This window comes from Magallana gigas, chromosome 2 (assembly GCF_963853765.1).
Source record: "Magallana gigas chromosome 2, xbMagGiga1.1, whole genome shotgun sequence".
In the NCBI taxonomy this organism is placed as follows: Eukaryota; Metazoa; Mollusca; class Bivalvia; order Ostreida; family Ostreidae; genus Magallana; species Magallana gigas.
In genome coordinates, this window is record NC_088854.1 from 37,963,092 (window position 1) to 37,982,860 (window position 19,769).

General features: G+C 32.5%; 1 protein-coding gene across 1 annotated transcript; it reads right to left on the reverse strand.

Moving 5' to 3' along the window:
* Window positions 1-810: 810 nt before the first annotated feature.
* Window positions 811-13,800, reverse strand: LOC105344892 (chitin synthase chs-1). The gene is made up of 17 exons (XM_066071706.1): window positions 13,646-13,800; window positions 12,097-12,201; window positions 11,426-11,933; window positions 9,950-11,130; window positions 9,712-9,814; window positions 9,496-9,620; window positions 9,439-9,452; window positions 9,200-9,295; window positions 8,844-8,964; window positions 8,272-8,422; window positions 7,350-7,593; window positions 7,065-7,265; window positions 6,548-6,945; window positions 6,295-6,459; window positions 4,565-4,770; window positions 3,948-4,234; window positions 811-2,447 (listed from the first exon to the last, which is right to left on the reverse strand). The coding sequence occupies exons 1-17, from the start codon at window positions 13,693-13,695 to the stop codon at window positions 1,711-1,713; spliced, it is 4,692 nt and encodes a 1,563-aa protein (XP_065927778.1). The 5' UTR covers window positions 13,696-13,800; the 3' UTR covers window positions 811-1,710.
* Window positions 13,801-19,769: the final 5,969 nt, after the last annotated feature.

Here is a 19,769-nt window from a genome sequence, read left to right on the forward strand (position 1 = left end):
TGCTAGTTTTGTAGATGTTTTTCTTCTTTCTTATGTAGTTTTTATTTTGTTGTCCTGAAGAAGGGACGGGTTGTCCCGAAAATTTGACAATATTTTACTTTATTGTTCGTGTCGTTGGTTATTTTTAGTGCTTTTTTATATTTATATATATATATATATATATATATATATATATATATATATATATATATATATATATATATATATATATATATATATTGACATTAATTTCTAAAAGCGTATTTATCATTTAGTTACCATTTACCGTGGTTTATGAAAGTGTCCTTCCGGAAGAGATGACGTAGTTTTACCGAAAAGTAAATCGACATACATGTACATGTTAGCAACCTGACTATAGCAATACTGAAAAAAATACACAGAATTTAAAATGGATAAAAATTTGCGGTGTACAAATTTTACTTATCTCTTTTATGTCTGATTTTCACGTAGATCTATACATTTGCAGCAGCCATTAACGCTAGGGTATCCGTCTGGCTATTGAGGAGTCTCTAACATCTAATTGATATCTATCGGAAGAGGCTCAGTGTAAGAATACACGACGGGAGCTAATTCTAATGAACTCAGCTATTCATTTCATTTGTTTTCTGAACAGGAATTATTTGGTTTTATTTTTGGAATGTTTTTAAAGATGAATTTTTTGACTAACAAAGCCTCTATGCTTATATACTGAACGATAAATTGATTAATAATTGGTCAGTGTCTTTTTCATTACACATTGTAAAAGATTAGTAATTCATATTCATATCAACAATAATTAATAACAACCTCAATGATGCTAAAACAAATGAACACAGCAATTAATTTTATTCATAAATACAAAAACCCCATATAAATAAAGCACAAGTTGTATAAATGTACACATTTAAACACACAAACAAGAGATTCATTAATTGATCACAACATGTATGGGGGCTGGGTGGTCATCAAATTACCAACTAGATCTGCGTTAAATTCTTAGATATGATTTAACTATAAACCCTTAAGTAAAAAATTAAATTTTATTCAGTAAGAAAAAAATCCGTTCATGTTAGCTTTAAAATTTTAATATTTTCCTTCATACAAAGCTCTTCAAAGGATATCAATATATTCTTTAAATGGCCTTGATAAGAGTAATCTTCATAAAATGTACCCCTCTCGTTCTTATGTCTCTAAGGAGATACTTAGAAAAGCTGTATCTGCACAAATAATTCAGAGGAATCAAATGTTTATATTATACGTATATACCATTATACCATACTATCAACTTTAAGTTAACATGGTATTGTTTGTTTGTATATTACTACATGTTTAATATAAGTACCTTCGTATTTTGCTGTAAAAAATTAGTATTTTGTATTTCATTATAATGCATTTATTAGTATATTGGTGTCTTCGCGTTTTGTTTCGGTTTGTTTTCTTGGAAATTCCTCTGTGGTATCTAAGTAAATGATTTAATATAACACAGAATTTAGTTTAAGACATGTAATATGATAAGTATCACAAAAATTGTAGCTTAAATACAATAAAACTATAATACCTGGTACCATATCAAAGACATACCTGCAAAGATACACAAAATTATAATTAGTAAAGTTTCATCATACATGGAACAAAAAAATAAAATAAAAGCCACGTGCCTTGCGTGTACAACTCGACTGCAGCCCTTATTCTCCCCCAAATAATAAAACTGAGAGAGAGAAAACTACAGATCTAAGTAGATGACGGTCCTGGTGTGTCGCTACTCGACACATCTACATTATTCATTTCTGTTTTGGGTCTCCAAACGGGGTCTCTGACACTAGTTATGTGAACAGGTACATTGGAATAACGACTTACGATCAGATCCACTTCTTTGGCATTCTCGGGAATAGATTTCAACTTCTGTCTAATAGTAGTTTTAAGATCTACAAGAGTTTTTATGTGAATTTTTTGCTCACCGGTAAGCATCTGCACTCCTATTCCGGATTTGTTTGCACTTTCATCATCTTGAAATAGAGTTGGCTTCTCTATTTTAACAATAGGTGTCTTTGTGTCAAGTTTATTACCACAAATTTTGGTGGTTGCAATAATGTGGGAAATGGTGGATATACGATGCAATAGCATGCCTATGAACTGTACGAAGAGTAGAACCCCAAATACTAGAGTGAATGCTATTGATATTGGTTCTATGGCGCCTTGCTTGTCACCAACGTTGCAAGATAAGGGTATTGAAATAGCTTGCACTTGTGTGAGTACATACACAACCGTGACAAAAATTGCATTTATAATGAAAAAAAAGAAAAAAACCTTGTTTCTAAGATCGATAAGTTTGCTTTTCATCGCGACTTGTTGATTTTCAATCATCTGTTTTTCAGGTGTAAGATATTTTTTTATGAACCACGTCCAAAATTCGTGTTCGTTATCTGTTATTGGCTCACATTCGCCAAAAAGTCCAAGCTTCTTTTTATCTGCAAAATAAATAAAAAGAAAGTAAGCAAGCTTACATTCCCTATGCTTCCCCATTACTTGACAATGATACATATAATTAATGGTAGGGTATGCATTAAATACACAAATTAATTTGATAACAAGAGGCCCATAGGCCTCATCGCTCTTCTGAACAAGAATAATTCCTTGTATCATTTTAAATTATTTTTTAAAAACATTTTACCAAAATATCAATATGTTAACTTCAAACAGCTCTGGGGACCCAAGTATTAGTCCAGGGATTCCAATTTTTAACAATTTAGAATTTACATGATCTTAGGATGCTTGCATTGTAATTTCACAAAGAGTAGCATTTTAGTTCTTTAAAAAAGATTTTAAGACACTTTCCCTTTATATTTCTATGTTAAACTTTGAACCCCTCATAGGGCCCCAGTATTGATTTGTGTGTGTGGGGGGGGGGGGGGGGGTCACGGATTTAACAATTTATAATCTACATTATTTGAGGATTCTTGCATAGTTATATCATAAATTGGAGAAGAAGATTTTTAAATATTTTTATATGTTAAACTTTGACCCCCCCCCCCACCACCGAGGCCAAAGAGTTGGTCTGGCGGTCACGATTTTAACAATTTATAATCCTTACTATATATACAAGCTTTGGTGTAAATAATGACATTTCTGTTCTTGTGGTTCTTAAGAAGAACATTTTTTAAGACATGAACCCTATTTTCACTATTTCGCAATTATCTCCCTTTCAAAAAAAGGGATTTGTCCTTTATTTTAAAAAAATATTTGAATTCCCTTTCTATAAGAATGCTTTGTATCAAGTTTGGTTAGATTTTGCCCCGTGGTTCTTAAGAAGAATTCAAAAATGTGAAAAGCTTACAGACAGACGGACATACAGCGGACGAAGTACAACAGGTGATCAGAAAAGCTCATTTGAACCTTCGGTTGAGGTGAGCTAAAAAGCATAACTCGCAAAAATACAACATCATCCAAAAACTTCCTGAAATAATGCACATCTATTCCTTTGTCTTTAACAACCTTAAAATTCAAAGATCAAAAGATCCAAAATTTCCAGAAAAATAATGGAATCGGAATTACTGGTGATATTTACATCTTCATTGCGTCCTAAAAGCCTAAACGTTTTACTAAATTAAATGCAGCGGTTTAAGAGGAGTTGCGCTTACAAACTGCTTATTAATATAGAACATAGGGCAAAAATTTTAAGTATGAAAGGGCCGAAATTCCAAGAAAAAAAATAAAGGAATCGGAATTTCCTGGTAATATGCACATATGCACATTGTGTCATGTATGCTTACAAAGTTTTACGAAGTTCCTTGCAGCGGTTTAAGAGGAGTTACGCTTACAAAAAAAAACCAGGACAGACGGACCGGTCAAAAACATAATACCACTTGCATCTTCGTTGCGCGAGGTATCAGTAATGTTTTTGAAGGATTTCAAAAACAGGATGAGGATGATGATTAAGAAAAAGAAAGAAAAAGAGGAAGAAGAGATACCTTTCTTTTCAGTGGGATTAGACTTGTCCTTGCTCTTCTTTTTTGCTACGCCCTCTGGCGGTTTTGTTTCTTCATCTCTTGTATCTGCCTTGCCTTTTTTGTTTTTTGTCTCCTTTTTTTCTTTTTTGTTGTCTTTGATGTCTTCGTTTTCACATCCCTTCTCGGTTTTGCTGTTTTTTGTTTCTTTTTCATCGTTAGGTTCGTCTTCAGGCTGTTTTTCTTCGTCTGTTTCAGTATTGTCAGAAATATTTGGATCATTCTTTTTTTCAGTGAAACACAGAATGCATCTGTAAAATGCAAAACGTTACAACAAATGCTTTGCTTGTCTCAAGCTTTATATATAATTAGTTGCATGGTATCAAATGTGCACATTTACTCACATTTTCAAAAATAAACTCGTATATCCGTTTTTTATCTCGTGTCATAAAATTTGTAAAAAGGGGGTGTATGTGTAACCCTAATTATCTAAGTAATTTTTGGAATCAAAAAAGATTTTAATTGCCACATCCGGACTTAAATGTGCGATTTGTATATATTGCTAGGTAAAAATGATAAACAAAAACAAAAAATTTAAAATTAGATTACCACTTAAATGACCTAATATAGTACGCTATTACCTGCACCAGTCCCCAATAGAACAGGACTGTCCAAGAAATTGTCTTTGTATCATTTTATCAGATAAACTGTCGTTTTTATCTACTCCACTTTCGCGAGTTCCCCAGTTTACGTTATGCATATTTCCAACAGAATATAGGATCAGAAGCATCGACATAGAAGGAACTGCCAAGAAATAAAGCAATCCGTGGATCATACAAGGAAACTCCTGAAAGTAAAATAACAGGAGGCCCAGGGGCCACATCGTTCACCTGAGTAACAATGGCCATAACTCAATTAAGCAGCCAAATCTTACACCACTGACCTAAAAAGTAGTGTAAGTGTCGTTTTAATGATTATTTCCAATATTTACTGATGTGTTGTGTCAATGCTGAGAATTGCTGAGGTTTACTGTTGTTACTGATAATTACTGTTGGTACTGATTATTACTGATATTTAATTGTTGACTGAACAAATTGTTCTGAATTTTCTAAGTAATGCAAACATAAAACCCAGAATTAAATTGTTTAAAGGAATACTTTTTAATTTTAATCAGTAGGGAAGCTAACTCCCTTTAACTGGTGGCCAATTTCAAAATGCACCATGTGTGTTAAATGCACGTATATTCCAATAATGATATTTATTTTTAACATAGTAAAATTGCACTTAACACAAGTGTACCATAGGCCATAAATAGATTGAGTCAGTGCAATGAATTTGGCTTTGCTACTTTCACTTTCGAATTCCCCTGTTTGTTTGATTGTCCACTTGAGCATTCAGAAAAAGTGTAGTTTTTTCTTAATATCAAACCAATAAATATATTCAATATAATAACACTATCAATTCATAACTACAAACCTAATTTAGAATCTTATGTCTTGTTTCCTCACCCCCTCCCCTCCCAAAAAGGGCAGTAAGGGCAGTTTAAATACAGTATAGTATCTAAAACATCCTAATACTATTTTAACTTATAATTGATATCAAACACGTGAATATCTACTTGCTATTTATTCTTTGAAATTTCTAGTTATTTTTTTTAAAGATTTAATTTCCCCCCAAACCCCCCTCGTCCTCATCCAACCCACAGTGGTGAAAACAATACTTACATGTAAAAAGATATAAGAGCTTTCTTCTATAATATTTCCACAAATATAGGCCATTTAGTTCTTCACAAGAATTATTTAATTGTATTTTTATTATGAACTTTGAACCCCTGTTAAGGCGGGCCCTGACCCCTGGGGTCACGATTTAAATAATCTTAAATCTACCATATATCAGAAAGCTTATGTTAACGTTTAGATATCACAAGGTATTTGGTTCTTGAGAAGAAGATTTGTAAAACACTTTCACCCGAATTTCACTCTTTCCTTATTATCTCCCTTTTAAGCAGATCTGGTCCTTTATTTAACAAACTTGAAGGACCTTTCCCCGAAAATGCGTGGTGCGTTGGTTGATATCGGCCAAATTGTTCTTAAGAAGAAGATGGAAATGTGAAAAGTTACGACAACGACGACGACGGCAAGGACAACGCCAACGGCAGACAACAAAGACAACAGGTCAGACAACAAAGACAACAGGTCAAATTTTGATCAGAGAAGCACACTTGAACCTTTGGCTCAAGTTAGCTGAAATTGTTAAAGATGCATCTTCATTATTTATATGCTATTATACGCTGTATTCTCATTGCTATGTTTTTTATTGTTTATCAAAGACTACCATTTTATGATTTACCAAAGATGAATAAAATAATTACCTTTGGGTGCAGAAAAGCAGCAACTACAAAGACACTACCCACGAAACAAATGAAACCTGTTGTGGCTGAACATAATTGCGAATCGATTCCTTCTTTTACCAAACCTATCAGGACAACTACCATAACCAGGCTATAAATTGTTGAAATTATAGCTGCAAGCAACAGCTGGAAAATAAATCGCATAATTTTATTTAGTTGTGACGAAGATAGAAAAAAGACCAGAGAATGGAATTTTGCCAGTTTTTTTCTTTACCTGTGTGTCTTCTTTTGCAAGGAAAATAGAAGCTATAAAAATTGCAACAGGTAGAAGGTTTACCAGCAAGGCAACCCATGGTTCTATAGATGAGAAAGCCGTTATAAATGCACCTAGGATCAACAGAAATATTGCCCCGGGTGTCAGTATTGATGAAAAAAATAGGCAAATGTGGTAGTAAATGTACAGCCTCGAAATGTTTTGGTTATTCTTTATGACATTTTTACTGTCTAATAATAAATCAAGGATGTTCGCCATAGTTGACGGAGCCCATCGCCTTCTTTGTTTATAAAATTCATAAAAGCTTTCCGGGGCAAAGGTTAATGCATCAGAGGCAGCGCAGTATTCAACTTTGTATTTTTGTTTTAATAACAAGGTACACAGCCATCTATCTTCCCCTGTTAAAAGAAACCAACACAAAATTCATCATATGTTGTTAAGTCAATTGCTGTTTTCTTTTTCTTTCATGTGTCTATTACCGTGAAAGGAAATGCTAGTAGTTTTCAAAGACGAATACCTTGGTCATACTGCACATAATGTTTAGCTTCGGTCGGCATTCGTGTGTAAGTTTTCATAACATTGTCGTCCAGAAGTGCAGATCCACGAAACAGACTAAAACATCCGGGGGAGCAGAGAACACACCCAAAAACATGCTCGGTGGCCTTTTGGAGCCAGTGACTTATTGCGTACTCGAATTTCTGATACCATACCATAGGACCTGTAAAAGGATTTCACCAATAAAGTTTAATAATTTGATGACTTCAATCAAGCTCTTATAACACTTCACGTTAAAAAAACTTACCGGTTCCTATGGGATGAATTCGTCCACAAGCAGCTCCGACAAGTGGATCTTTCTTCATCAGATCTAATAACCGCGTTACAGCCTCGGGTTTAAACTCCACATCTCCATCTAACGCCAGGATAAAGGTGTTTGCAGTAAATTTCAACATGGACTCTTTCACTATTTTGTCGTTACTTTCAAAAACGTTAACCTCTTCTTTAGCTTCGTTCATTTTGAATGAAAGAAGGTAGTAGAGATACATAACCTGTCATATTAATTTAAAACATTGAGAGTATGATAACATATATCTGTTCTTCTTGTGTCTCGAAAATTATGTAATATTTTTACTTTGCATCAGCCATTTTTTCTTATGACAAACAGTACCAAATTCCTGTGTATGAAATATTTTGCGATGTAAAAGTGATAAAAAAAAATGGAATTATTGCGAAAACAACCGGATATACGGTAACTGATTCACAAGCACAGTTAATACTGTACTGTGTTTCAATAATATTTGTTGACATTAATTTTTGTGGATACAATAAAAATGACAGTTTCAAGAATACGTGAATTCGTTGAAAATGATTCCACCAGTACTGCAATTAAATAAACGTTAAATTTCGGGTATCAAATCAAAAACGAAACCCATGAAAATTGATTTTCAACGAATAATGAATGCAAAAATCGTACAGTTAGTATTTCATAATTCATATGATCCTACGACCATTGATTATATATTCGCAACATAAAACATATTGTAGCTACAGTCATTGCACACACCGTTTAATCAAAATCGAAACTGGAAAAAAACATTGTAGAAGATTAAGGCACAAGAACCATATAGCAATATGGATGAAATTTTCTTAAAGATTATTTCATCATTTCATTAATCTAATTCAAAATGAGTTAAAATCGAGATGCATTCGCATCAGTTTTAGTTTACCTGGCTCCATCGCTTGCGATTCCTGATTTTTGTTTTGTCTTTAAGATGAACAACTAGCTTCTGATCTGTGAGCAAAGTCCATTCAAATCGGGCGCCATATGGGGTTTCAAATTTCTTAACCTTCTCTAATTCATATCCCATATACTCCATTCTGAAAATCAAATTGCACCAAAGTCGTTATAAGAAACTGACATTGATATTTTCAAAACTTGTACTACGATACGTATGAAACCCCAGGTGAATTTTCCATTTGAACAAAATTTTGAGACAAAAAAAAAACGAATAGTAGATTTATTTCTTTTCTTTTTTGCGGAAGAAAATAGAAATTCCTGTTGTTTTTAATTGAATGCATATGAGATAGGTATCAAGCCGTTCCAAATGGATAAAAGATATCAGGTTCTCTATTGAAATTTGCATACTTTTTTGTAACTCCCCTAGATGTCAAAGAAAAAAAATTTGATTTTTTTTGTGATGCTTTCTTCATAAAAATCGTCTAAAGTGTCGAAACAACACATAAGACAAAATACATTATGTGGTTTATATTCTTGACAGATTCGTAACATTTAACTTACTTTGCTGTATTAGGAATAACATTTTCCAAAGTCTTTACATATTCATTCACTTTTATTCCTTTCATTGGTTTTCCAGTTTTTGACTTTCGCGGCTCGAAAGCGTCATCGAAAAATATATGCACTGTAATAAACAAAATTAAACTATAGCTCAATATTCTGTCCGGAACATTATTCTGATAGGAAACAAATATAGGCGAGTTTAATAGTAAATAAAACCTAATTAAGGAATTAGAAAAAAAATCTTTTTGGTACGCACTATCTTGACTCATACTAACAAAAATGGTTAATTTAGGTTTTTTATGGTAAATGCGAAAGAAGCATTTAAAAATTCCTATGATTAATCTTGAAATATATACCTTCAAATTCATATATTTCTTCACTGATATATCCTTTCTTATGTTGCTGATTTTTTTTTCTCATCCTCCCTATGTAGGTATTGATCATAGTCGACCCTAAAATATGTTTATTCATAAGTCCTTAATTAGCAAGTTGATAATACTTCCTGATAAAAGATAACATTATGATTTGTATATCGTAGTCAGGTCTTGTATCAATTGCTAATATGACGTATATTTCAACACAATTTTTTTTTTACATGTATTTAATTTACTAGAATTTAAAATATACAATGATTTAATAATTTATCACGTACTTGAATATGGATTTGAAAAGCTGTTCCATTTCAGTTTCGGTCTCATGCCACATAGTTGCACAAAAATACACAAATGGATGATAATTATCTTCGCTCTGTTTTTGAAACGTTCTTTTATCTGTTTCCTGAGAAAAAAATCGAAGAATGAAAATTAAAATGATATTCAATCTGAAAAGATAGAAGATGAAACTTTCTAAGGAGTTTGGTGAAACTTGCCCATTCGATTTCCTCCACAGGCTGTTCAGTTGTATCTTTAATTCTCGTCAGAAGCAACGATAAGTCCAGAAATATTCCGCAGTAAGGAGGTTTTCGGAATAACCTATAAAAGCTAAACAACTATTACATTAAAAATGTACAAAAAAAATAAACTGATTTGTATAGCAGCAATGAGTCAACATGGAATATGATAAAGCTTAATATTTTATGCTTGAAACTCAATGCAAAAAAGACCAACCTGTCGTATTTCAGTAACTTAGATCCGTTGTTTGTCCATGTGTACAGAGTAAGAAGAACGCACTTAAAGAATCCTAGTATTTCAACAAGAAAGACTTGCCAAATTGTTCCTAAGTCATTGAACTTCAACTCCCACAATGGTTGGACAATAATACATTCCTGTATTGTCCAAAACAAAGGAAACTTCATGATCGGAATAAAAACGAGAGGAGTTGCCAGCAAGCTTAAAGTGAGAGGAATCGTAAAACACCAAGTTTGAAGACACATCCTACAAGCAAACCGAGCACTCTTGAAACTGATAAAACCAAAAATAATACTGAGAATAGTTAGTAACATAATATAGTTTCTTTGGCATCCAAATGAAGAGTACCCTTGGGATTCCAACACAACCTCTCCCGTCAAGGTCTTAATTTTTGCTGTTCCTAGAAAGGAAATGGCTTTTGCGACTTTCAGAGGTTCGTCTATTGACCTCGTAGTGAAGATTAAGTATGGAAAACCTATAGTCAGAACAACTTTCCAAATTGCTGTCAAAATAGAAACTTTTTCTCTTCTAGAATTTATATATTTTACTAAAAATTGTTTCCATGATAATTTTGGCCTGCTAGAATTAGGCGTTTCTTGATTTATATTTGTATTTCTACTTGGTTCTGGGTTAGTATTCGGTTCTTTACTTGATTCTGGATTTGTACTTGTATCCTCATTTGTTTCTTGGTTTGTAGTTGCTTCCTTACTCTCAGTAGAACTAAAGATGAGAAAATTTTCCCAATAAACGACAGAGACGAGTAATATTGAGACGACAAATAGAATGCATAGTATTTCCTTTTCCTCAACAGTATCTTGAATCATATAATGAATTCCAACAAGAATGGAAACACCGAAGAGGACAATACCAATGATTTGTGTTAGTTTGTACAAAAAGTTATCTGGCTTGCGTTGCTTCCCATTTGCCACTTTTTCTTCAGGATTGTTATTTGTTTGTGAAACAGATCCAGCTTGTGGACTTATCTTGTAGTACGTTTTTGTCATTTGACTGAATTTAAATTCAGATATCACGCTCAGAAATAAGGGAATAAAAACGACGAGGTACAAAAGTGATGAGACACTAATAGGATCAAACGCTGGCAGCACAACAAATACCAAAAGGCACAGTCCGGTAGAATAAAGAGTCTCCACCACAATGCTCTGTAATGGACACACAAACATGTATTAACTGGTATGAATTTTTATTGAACTATGCATATGGACTTTGTGCTAAAAGCCAATACGATGGAATTTCGTGTCAATATGCACTGTCGTGACACTTTCTTGACAGTAACAAAGAAACCAAATAATTTGCTTTCTTTATTTTTTAGTATACATTTGTATGGCGCGTTGGGTTAGAAAAGGGTTTTTTTTTATAAAACCATACAAATTTACATCAACAAAATGTTTTGGAGATTTTCCTTTGCTTCCGTCTCTTAGAAAAATAAAAACTTACTATCAACAACATTCTTTTGCTAAACTTGGTCGGTTTTTTTAAGCACCATCTCCAAAGAGCTTTAATCAAAGAGTACAGATCTGGAACCAATATTATAATTATAAGACCCCAAATCCACCACACATTTACTGTTGGAGTGTCTTCAAGCAGCTGACAGGAAGTAGAGTTGGTTGTTGTAAAACATTTCCAAGAGCTTGGTAAACCATTCCTCTTGACGTATCCAGAATCGCACTCAGAAGAACAATTGGTTATAAAATACCTTTCTTCCACAAGTTCCAGCAGACCACCCAACTTATTAAGATTAACGGCGGAGTGAGGATTTGGTGGATTCAGCTTCCAAATCATTAGATGGATGATAACGCGTGTTAATCCGGTGGATATAAGAACGACAAAGAACAGACATATTCTGATTGTAACAACTGCTATGTTTGTTACAATGTTCCAGATCTTTGCTGCCCTGTCCGAGCTAACATGAGGTCTCTCCCCCGCAATATCCCAGATCTTATCCCTAGAAAACAACACACATGATATGTTTTACACAATTACCATTACCTTTTAGCATGTTTCATCACTTCTGGTAAAAAAGTTTAGTGATGCAATTATAAAAAAAAATCAAACATGAATTTAAATGGCCAATCTAAGCCACTTGTTAATTAACTAAGTATACTTACTGATTTTCCTTTTTCTTATCATCGCTCTTCGTCGATTTCTTTTTAATGTTGTCATCTTTTTTCTTTTTTTCTTTCGTTTTTGGAGGTTTATCAGAGGTTTTAGAACTGTAACACATGTTTGCCAAATAAGCTGTACATCAAGGTGTTTCAAATGCGACAAGTGTTTGTGCATATTGTCACTAGATTTGAAACATTATAAATAAATATGTTTGTAGTACTGGTGATAGAATATCATGCGTACAAATGAACTTCGGGGTAGTGTTACACTCTTTGATTTTTTGTTTAAGTAAAATAGTAATCTATTTTTAACTGTCACATGATACCATGGCACGACAGCTTCAAAGAGTGACTTGATTCTAAAGTAGAAATATAATTCCTTTGTGAATATATATTAATATAAAGCATTGTTCTCATAAAAATAAACAATTTTCCAAATTACCATAATATTGACAATCATTAACCTTAACCTACCCGCGTTGTGATATTTGAGTGAGTGTTATTTAAACAAACACCTCTTTGAATGATGGTTGCTTAGTCGTATTGATTATTGACACTTGATATTGATTTGGATTTAACTATTAAGAAACTAAAAAAAAAGAAATCATTCAGTGAAGCATTCAAAATGCAAATAAAGTATTTTAATTGATATGAAAAGCAACACAAAGACTTACTTTATTGAATACAAGAATTATTTCTTTTGATTCACAACATAATTTTATTAATATTAGTAACGTCAAATGCATGATATATTTGACTGATGTTTGCATAATAAAATACTGCTTATTAGTTTAATCGTATTAATAAAGAGGTTTACAACGTCAAATTTGTTCTGAAAATTCTTCTATAACAGTAATGTGATTAATTAAAAAGTATGCCAACCACAGGTTCAGAATACCGATTTATCATATTTTTAGCCGGGCTCTGCTGAAAGTTTTTTAATTAATAACGTGTTATAAAAAAAAGACTATGCATCTTGACACATACAATGCGCATGAATTTCCATGAATTTACTACTTGCTGCGCGTTGAAAAAATTGGGATTGAATATATAACGCTTGTTGCAAAATTCAAGGAAGCAACTGTTGAACTTTTTTCTGCTAGACAGACATGTTTTTGTTTATAGCCGCTTACAAAATTTGGTCGCTTTCTGACGCTTTGCCGACATTAAAAGCATGAGAGAGAGAGAGAGGAGAGAGAGAGAGAGAGAGAGAGATATTCAGTCATTACTACACAATATGCTTAAAGACACACCAAAAGAGCCCGGCTTCAGTACTTCAGTACTTTGATTCATACTTGTCAAAAGTTTATAGTTTGGTTTTTTTGGAATTACACATACATGACTGTTTATCTATTCAGATATTTTCATAAATCGTTTAGATCACCAAAGCTATGCTTGCAATTTTGGATTGACCAAAAAATAATTTTGTGCAATTTTTTTTTAACCAGTTACTGAATCTTGGGTAGAATTTGTATTTTTTTTAAATAAGCAATTAGTTCTCTTTTATGGTTTTTTGTACAAAGTACCTCAACTTTTAGCAGAAGCATCCTACCTTACTGGTTCCGATGTATCTTTTGTTTCACTGTCACCATTTGTTTCCATTTTTTGCTAAATGGAATTCAAAGATTTTCTTTTTTTGCTTTTTCGATTCCGAAGACCTGACTGGTTGTTAAAGCCGAGATACAAACCACTAAATATTGGCATTTGAATAAGCCTGTAGTTACGAGCTTTTTTTTATACCATGTGCATTCATTTCAGTGGCAACGTTAGCTCTGTCTGAATAATAATAACATCGTTAAATATGCGTGCACCTATTGTTTGCTATTGTAAGGTCTCGTCAATGTAAACAGACATTGACGATTTGGATTAAAGACGGAGTGAATAATCTTAGAAGTTTAAATACCCAGAAATACTTCGAAATGTACATGAAGTTTGTTATGGATTTGTGACCTTGATGTACACAAGGTCATTACAAATTACCTACTCACGTTGACAAACACTGCATGTATGTAAGATAATTGTCACTGTTAAATATAAATATGTCCGTTGTGCAATGATTTATTGAAAACAAACGTTTCTGCCTTTGTGAAAAAGATAATAAGTTATAATTATTTTGATATTATAATTAGAGATATCGGGAAGAGGTCATTAAAAGGGCTGACAATTTAACTCCTTTTATGGAACGGATAACAAACAGAATATGGTTGCATATTGTTTATAGAGACAATACAGCGCATTTTATTAAAAAACCGACTTCAAAAATTTTCCGATCGGGTTTGGTATTTTTCACTACTCATGAATGTATAAACTTTCAGAAAATTACAAAGTTCTCCATGAAATAAATCTAATTATTTAATCAAAACTAATAATTACGTATAACCTATCACATATTTACATCGCAACGTGTTACGGCGTTCAGCCTTCTATACTACAAGCTTATCTTTTAAAAAGATTGGTAAGCTAGCGCTGTAGCGACCATAAAACATAGAATCAGATTTCTAAAACATTGGTTTAAATTTCTGAATCGATTAATTAACAATAGGAAGGCACAGTGGCGTTCTGGAATTATGCTGGAGTGGGGGATAAATTTAGAATTGTAAATCTAGAGTGGGTTCACATCGGCAAAGGCATAGCTCATTGACTGTGCCTTTAATGTACATGTATCTACTGTAATTTCAATTTCGAAGAACCATTAGTACTGCCCTGCAGCAATTGTATCTTCCCGGGACTTTCCACCAAGCTCGGAAAACATATTGGAGGTTGTTTTCCGAGCTTGAAGAAATTTTAAGATAAAGCTAGTTAATTATTATACTATTTGAAATAACTTTGCATTATAAGACCTACATGTAAGCTACTGTTATTTTTTACAGCTACAATAAAACACAAAACTTCATGTGAAGATTATAAAACGAAATTCAAATGGTACTGTTTATCTACAGTAGTACAGTATTCCCAGAATCCCCTACAATGGAGTTGGGCATGCGTATTAAAGTGAAAAGGACTAACGTAGTTGCTAGCGCTCGAGAGCGCTAGCAATTACGCTTTGGTATGTACTGTAAACAAAACACATGCAGGGCTCGCGAAGATTCTCCTGGACATGTTTGTTGATAAAAATATGTTTTTTCTACTTCTCTCAGGAAATAATTGTTCAACATTTTTAAAATAACCACAATTATTTTTTTGTAAGCATGTTTTTTCATGTTTATCATAAGAGTTGCTACAGCCTAAATTCATTTGTGTAAATGAGTCCCCTTGAAGAGGTTATTTGACATAATTATGTCTGTTCATTTCAAAATGAACCGAAATTGGTAAACATTTATAAATTATTAAGTAAGTGACGATGTTCCGTTTAGAGAGTCCCTTTAACATCGTATACCATGTTAACCGTACTTGGACGAAAATCTTGTAGTTTTTAGCACGTGTCAATTACTGTCAATCAAAGTCCACATGGTACAAATAAACGATACAATGTTATTTTGGTTTGTACGACCCTTGAATTTCCGGAAGCTCATAATTATGTTTATTAGGAATGTGAAAGGGATTTTTATGTATTTCCACTATTACAATCAACGTTATTTCTTATTTCCTAACGATACAATAGGTAAATCTGAAGTTTTTCACACATATATTTTCAGCTGTACTGTCTCTTTAACACATTACTTAGAGCATTGTTCAATATTGATTTTCAAAATTTTTCTTCATTTTAGGATATTGAAACTTCTGGCTCCTAAAAATCCCAAATTACGCAAAAAGGAGTAAACAATTGTTAAGAGCCAAAACACCAAACGTTATGGTATATGGGGAACTTGGAAGATATTCCTTAACAATGAATGTTAAAGTTAGAATGGTTTCCTTCTGGGGTTAATTAGTTAATATCCAGAACTCAAAATTGTCAGCAAAACGTTTTAACGTATTGAAGAATTTTAATAACCCATGGTGCAAAGCCATAAAGAAAACGTTAATTCTAATTATAAGTTACAAGTGTAAGCTACGTAGAATATACGTCCACACAGATGAGATCTACTATGCAAACTTGAAGTGTTTAATCAGTTCCGTATATATGTGCTGTAGGGAGAGCGGCGAACACCAAGAACTATGTCTATTTACAAGTCGTTTTGATTTCTTCTGTTTACGCACTATATTTCCTCACAAGGTTAGCTTTTTTTAAGGTAAGAATGTCAGCCAGTGGAAAATTTTAGGTTACAAGAGACTACACAATCTATAAAATATAAGATATAAATAGTTTCCGATCAATAATAATAGGCGGATGTACATATATTTTTATAACTGTATGTGAGGAGACAGGTTTGTAGCAGAGTACTCGTATACAATGCGACGATGCGCAGTTTGACCTAAAAAAAAAAAACCCTGACCAGTTTCATAACTTCTTCGAATTTCTCTAAGAAAAAATTAATAACTAGACACGATGGTAAAATGGTAAAAAAATGGTAAGAAAAAATTAATAACTAGACACAATCTCGTTGCGAGCAACGAGAAGATCTTCCGTCGAATTTTTTAAGGGGAATATGACCTTGACTTTAATATTCGTCAACGAACAAAGATATTGAAAAGAGAGCAGAGTCATAATTCCCTTCTCGTCTATACGTGTATAATGCTTTTCAATATCTATCTCATTCTAGAAAAAAAATATAAATTTTTGGATTCTAGTCTATTAATATACATAATTACTAGTATATAACAATCGAGAAATCTTTTATGTTTATGTGTTAATAACCACAAGATGAACATTTTTCCTACTATAACATATAACAATTATTATACCCTAGTATGATTTTCTATATAACGCGTCAACTGATAGGTTTAGAAGAGTCACGTGACTCTGGAGTTTTCATTCTAAAGGTATGAAAAAGCCAATATGAGCATACGATGTTGACATATATGATTAAATTAAAAATATTTAAACATTTAAATTCTATTTAAACCACAAAAACCAATTTTACTTTATTTGATTTAAATTTATAAAAGAAAAAAGGAACAATAGCCAAAAAAATCCCATACAATCACGACGTCATTGTTACCAACAAGTCGAAAAATTATTTGAAAATTAGAAATTGACGTATTTTGTATTATGTTTGTTTATGTTGTTGGGTATAATAAAACTTTTATTGCATGAATAACCGGGAAATATGATGATTTATTCCCCCAGAAAAAAAATTTTATTCGGGCAAAGTCCTTTGGAAATATGAATTTTCTTAGAAATGAATCTTCATGTTTCCCTTACCTTCATGCAATAAATGTAAAATATTCCTATTTTGAGACCTGTGAATGAGAGGCTTTAGAACTATCTCAGCCCTTAATTTAAGGGCCTAGCTCCTCTTTTTGAAATGAAATAAAAGGCTTATATATATAAAGCTTATATCAATGTCAATATCTTAAAGTTTCATGTATGGAAATGATTCAGTCGTTTTTAAGAAATCGCTTGCACAAAATAAACGTCAAAAGGAATAACTACAGCGAAGCCCAATGAGCGCGAGTCTTCCGTTAATGTTATAAGTAAAAATTGACAGTTCCTGTTGGAAGCTGGATTCTGAAGTCAATAGCTACAAGACGAGCAAAAGAAAAAAAATCCCGATGATTCTTGGTAAAACACAACAAATTCGAATTATTCCAATACGAATTAATAAAATCTAAACAATTCCAGGAAAGAGTTAACAAAAAACCTGAATAAGTTCTAGTACGACTTAACAATTAATTAAATTCTTTTTGGTACGAGTCCTCTCTAAACAACTTTTGTTCCACATTGTTTTTCAAAAGAATTTCCCTTTTTCATTTATCAATGATCAAATTTTTGGACTTCTAACCTCTTGAAAGCCCTAATTATGTGTCTGATTTTATTAATGCAACTATATAGATACATGTAAGCAGCTGTACAATGAACATTTTTGCTTCTACAATTTATAACAAATGGTTTCTAAATAAAGAGTTATTGTAAAAGACTTCAGAGCCCTCTTGCCCCCCCCCCCTCTTTTATGGGACCAGCCCTTTTCTCTTGATATCAAATGAAAGATCTCGTAAATATAAAAATACTTTGTTAACTGTTAAGGAATTGTTGACCGTTTTAGAGATATCTCTGGGGACCGAACCTTTAAATTCTTACTGGGGCCATAAACCAAGAGGGTTAAGGCAGCATGTTGTTAAAACAAATTACTCTAAGCTACTTTTGTTCTACACTACTTTTCAAAATATTCCTCCTTTTTGAAGATATTTATGATTATAGTTTAGGACTTCGACTCCCTTAAAACTCCAAATTACGTAAAATATTATTAAAGTAGTGATGTATAGATAAACATCGATCAATTCAAACGATTTTGAGACTATGATCTTGGCAAATGCACATCTTTTCATTAGACTAAGCCTCTTATACATACTGATTTATCAGAGCGTTAAAAATCTGTAACCATCAGGTCAAATGCCTCCTAAAAATCACAAGAAAGGAAACCAAAATGTATGGGGGAACCCGTCGAAGCGAATTAGAACGCCGAGCCGAGGGTTTATCGAGGCTACATCATCGGCCCCTGCATCAAACGGAGGAGATATTTTATAAAACCTAATAAAATGTTGGTACTGATTTTCGCGCTTGGGCGAGCTTCGGCGCCTTCCGCATTTTCAATAATATCAAATGTAGAGGATCATCTACATACATCAATCTATTATCCCTGAAAGTTATAAACTATATTGAAATAGTTTCATATTTGAAAACAATATAAGATTCAATATAATTGATGTTCTTGTAAATATCTAAAAGAAAAAAAATACAAATGTTTAAAATCAATCTTGTGAAATTTGCAGATATGCTATAATTGTTATAATACATATCCACTGACTTATAGATATTACTGTATTACTAAATATTTTGGCTTGAAATGGTTGGATATTGTTAATGGACTGTGATGTAATCTGAAATCAATGGAGATTTTTTTTAAACCCTTTAAGTTTCTATAACCGTAGTAAAGGAGGAGTTACGTGGACAAAATTGTCCTTTAAAATTCACAAAATCTTTAAAATATCAAACTGGAATTATGTTATCAGCTAAAAACTTTATAATCGGAAGAACAAGTTTACCAGGAAATGTGCACTGTAACAATGAACGCGGCCTTTTTTTCAAAATAAAACTGGACCTCTTCCCCGTTGTAAAACTTTACAGCCAGAACTTGTTTTAAACCTCATCATCAAGAGTTACGACTGCATATAAAGAAATTACCACTCCATATAATGAGCCGATCATATCATATAAACACCAAACAACGACATACAATAAAATTGTGACACCATATAAAGGATTTACCATTGCTTGTAACGTTATTACCACAAAACATTAATGTTTTACCACCATTCATAATGACTTTTACACACCATATCATGAAATTAGTACTGCATATAATGATTTTATCACCTAATTTCAAGAAGTTGCAGTGTATAGAAGGATTTTGCAAATGTACTTACAGAGTGTACTACATAACAAAATGATTGAACAACAATAGACTATGAGTTTATCTATGTATAAAATGTGTTTATTACATCACATAAAGATTCATTCTTAGCATATAATCAATTAATCACTGCACATAATGCTTCTAAAAGCTTTTATCCCTGAATATAATTATGAACTCACATTATATAAGGATGTTATCACTGCATATAATGATATTACTATT

Bases quoted from the DNA above. Each gene is read 5' to 3' on its own strand.
- LOC105344892 (XM_066071706.1), bottom strand. From the start codon at position 13,695: ATGGAAACAAATGGTGACAGTGAAACAAAAGATACATCGGAACCAGTA. The intron at 8,965-9,199 runs GTATATATTTCA...TGTTTATTACAG, and splicing joins AGAAATATATGAATTTGAAG to TGCATATATTTTTCGATGAC. The intron at 4,235-4,564 runs GTAATAGCGTAC...TGCATTTTACAG, and splicing joins TCTATTGGGGACTGGTGCAG to ATGCATTCTGTGTTTCACTG.